Source organism: Loa loa (genome assembly GCF_000183805.2).
Source record: "Loa loa unplaced genomic scaffold supercont3.733, whole genome shotgun sequence".
In the NCBI taxonomy this organism is placed as follows: Eukaryota; Metazoa; Nematoda; class Chromadorea; order Rhabditida; family Onchocercidae; genus Loa; species Loa loa.
The window spans coordinates 1-2,790 of NW_018108913.1; the positions used below are offsets into that span (position 1 = coordinate 1).

Genomic DNA, 2,790 nt, shown 5'->3' on the forward strand with positions numbered 1-2,790 from the left:
GATGAAATACAAGATGGCCGACGTGGTCGATCGGCATTTTCATGGGGAGGTGCATTAGCACCACCGGAAGAAGGTGAAGAACGTCCACGACGTGCACGAAGCGACATGGATAGCGAAGATAAAACTTCACCGGTCACATTGACGAGATGTCCACTTGATGCTGTTTCGTTGTCAGGTAAGCTTTCATACAGTTTGGTGATGCATGAATTCTAGTGGAAATTCTAAGGATTAAAAATTTTGGCATCGTTACTTAATTCGTCCAATGTCAACATGATTAATTTTGATGAAGCATATATAAAGCTAATACGTTCAGGAAGTTCGTCAGTATCGCATGCTTCCGGAGGTGATGAGGAAGTTCGCCGTTTAATGGATAAAATTGAGAAAAACGTGCTTACTGATGGAGATAGTGATCTGGAGGCCAGTAATTTACTATTATTGCTGTTAATATTATTAAAAGTTGATTAATTCTGTTGTAAAAACATAAAAATAAGTCTTAAATTTGGCATTTTTAAGAAGTCAGTAAGCAACTACTATGAATTTTCACAGTGGTATCTTTGAATTTGGTCATATGGTTGAATTTTTGTTATAGGTTGAAACTGAAGTACCCTCGCTAGAAAGTTTTGTTGGCTGGGAAATTGTAAGACGGTTGAAACCAAAGGAAAAAAACGACAGGAAGTCATCAATGGTTTGTACTATTAATCAATATTTAAATGGTAAAATTAAAAACGACAAATTTAAATTATTAATTTATTTCAAATTATCATTATACGTGAAATTTTTGAAATGTTTATTCAAACATATCTATTATAAACAAATTTTTTTAACTCCTATCAAATGTTTTATTCCAATTGAATCTTATCTTTAGAACTTTTTCATACGGAAAGAACTCACGTGAGAAATTTGAAAATACTTTATAAAGTATTTTACAAACCGATGGTTCTGCAAAACATTGTACCTCCAGAAGTTATCAAATTATTTTTTCCTAATCTCGAAGAACTGTTGGAAGTGCATGGCAATATGTCTAGGTAATGCGTTTTTTTACAGCTCAGGTAATGTTTATATTTCTAATGCTGATGATTTTCCTGCTATTTAAGGAATGAAAGTTAGGATTATGAGTGGAAGGGATGCAGGCCTTTAAGCACATATGGAAAAGGGCTTTCTAGTGTTACTCGCAATAAGCTTTAATCTTTTAATAAAGTTTATTCCGAGTAAATCAACATTGATTAACGATTTATTTTAAATGAATTAGCTGTACTGATATTGTACATTCCAGAATGATGAGAAATATGGTGGAAGAATGGAAACGAGATTGTGATTTAAACGGTTTATTGGGTGATGTTGGTTTGCTGATGGAAGATTTGTTCGATGGTGAAAACGGTGTAAAGCTTATGGAAGCAACTGCAATCTTTTGTCAACATCAGCAGCATGCATTGGACATCCTAGGACAACGGTAAATTAAGGGATTCATTGTCTGAATGACAATCATTATTAAACTATTTTATGAATCAATGGAAAGAATTCAATTAATAGGTGTAAAAAGGAGAAGGACGATCAGTTGAGCAGATTTTTGATTGAAGCTGAATGCAATCCCTTGTGTCGTAAGCTACAACTGAAAGATATGCTTCCTGTTGAGATGCAAAGGCTTGTCAAATATCCGTTATTATTGGAAACAATTGCCAAGTACACGCAAGAACCATCTGAGGAACAAACGAAAATTTTGAACAGTGTTAACTCTGCCAAGCGGATACTTTCAGGTCCACTTTTCGGGTCATGTTTCCAGTCGTTTTTTCGACTAAATTTCATCCATAAGTAACTTTTGGACTTTTTTTTCTTTGTGGATAAATGAAAGATTATCACTTTTGCAAGATTTCTCATATAAAAGAATCAATGTCATGCAGAGTTTATTTTAGCAGTGAATACGGCAAAACGAAATGCTGAAAATCTGAGAAGGTTGGAAGAGTTGCAGAAACGTTTAGTTACAACATCTTACGATCGTGAAAACTTCAGCAGCGATTTCCATTCTTTCAACTTGACACAGTATATTCTTTCATTGCATGAATCCTTGGGATTTTATTGAATTCATTTTAAAATAATCATTATTTGATGTGAACTAAATATATTTTACTTACAGCTACAAGTTGATCCATGATGGACCTCTCACTTGGCGTTGTAGTCGGAATAAAATGATCGAATTGCATGTTGTGCTTCTTGAAAATGTGCTAATATTGCTCACAAAAACGGGTGATGGGAGCAAATTGCTTCTGAAAGTTCAGGTACCATTTTTTTGGTAAAATTTTAAACTGCTAACTTCAACTCAGTGCTTTAAGTTAATTCTGCAGTATCAACATGTTATCCGTAATAACTCAAATTATGGTCTATTATGTAACAATTCAATTATGATAATTCAAAATGGTTCAAAGCTTTTGCGTCTATACACACTGCAATAGCACAGAACCACGTAGTCATGAATAATGTATGACGTGAAATAACTTAAAATGCCATTTTTAACACTTTAACAGTTAAACAAGATGTTGTTACCAACTTGCTTTACTGTCTGTCGTATATTGCATTAAATTTTGAGTTGCTTTGAATATTGTCAAAAATAAAGACACAATTAAAACAAGAAAAAGCAAAACAAAAACATTTCTGACAAAACATATGAAATTTAGATTTATATTCAGAAACTACGAATTGAATGATTAATTGAACAAAGTGATATGGTATACCTTCAAAGCTTAGAGATTTAAACACCATCTGGAAAATCACATTCTCCATTTTGAACATCTTTTG

General features: G+C 33.2%; 2 protein-coding genes across 2 annotated transcripts in view; both read left to right on the forward strand.

The window, feature by feature from the left end:
* Positions 1–23: 23 nt before the first annotated feature.
* Positions 24–465, forward strand: LOAG_14304 (hypothetical protein; the record flags this gene model as incomplete). Its single annotated transcript, XM_003149801.2, has 2 exons — positions 24–175; positions 314–465. The coding sequence occupies exons 1-2, from the start codon at positions 106–108 to the stop codon at positions 463–465; spliced, it is 222 nt and encodes a 73-aa protein (XP_003149849.1). The 5' UTR covers positions 24–105.
* Positions 466–933: 468 nt separating this feature from the next.
* Positions 934–2,790, forward strand: part of LOAG_18950 (hypothetical protein) — a gene marked incomplete at both ends in the record, with an annotated part of 2,345 nt that continues 488 nt past the window's right edge. Inside the window, 5 exons of the mRNA XM_020451612.1 lie at positions 934–1,025; positions 1,274–1,450; positions 1,531–1,754; positions 1,911–2,037; positions 2,132–2,273. Coding sequence (XP_020304590.1) covers positions 934–1,025; positions 1,274–1,450; positions 1,531–1,754; positions 1,911–2,037; positions 2,132–2,273 — 762 coding nt within the window. The remainder of the gene's footprint in view (positions 1,026–1,273; positions 1,451–1,530; positions 1,755–1,910; positions 2,038–2,131; positions 2,274–2,790) is intronic.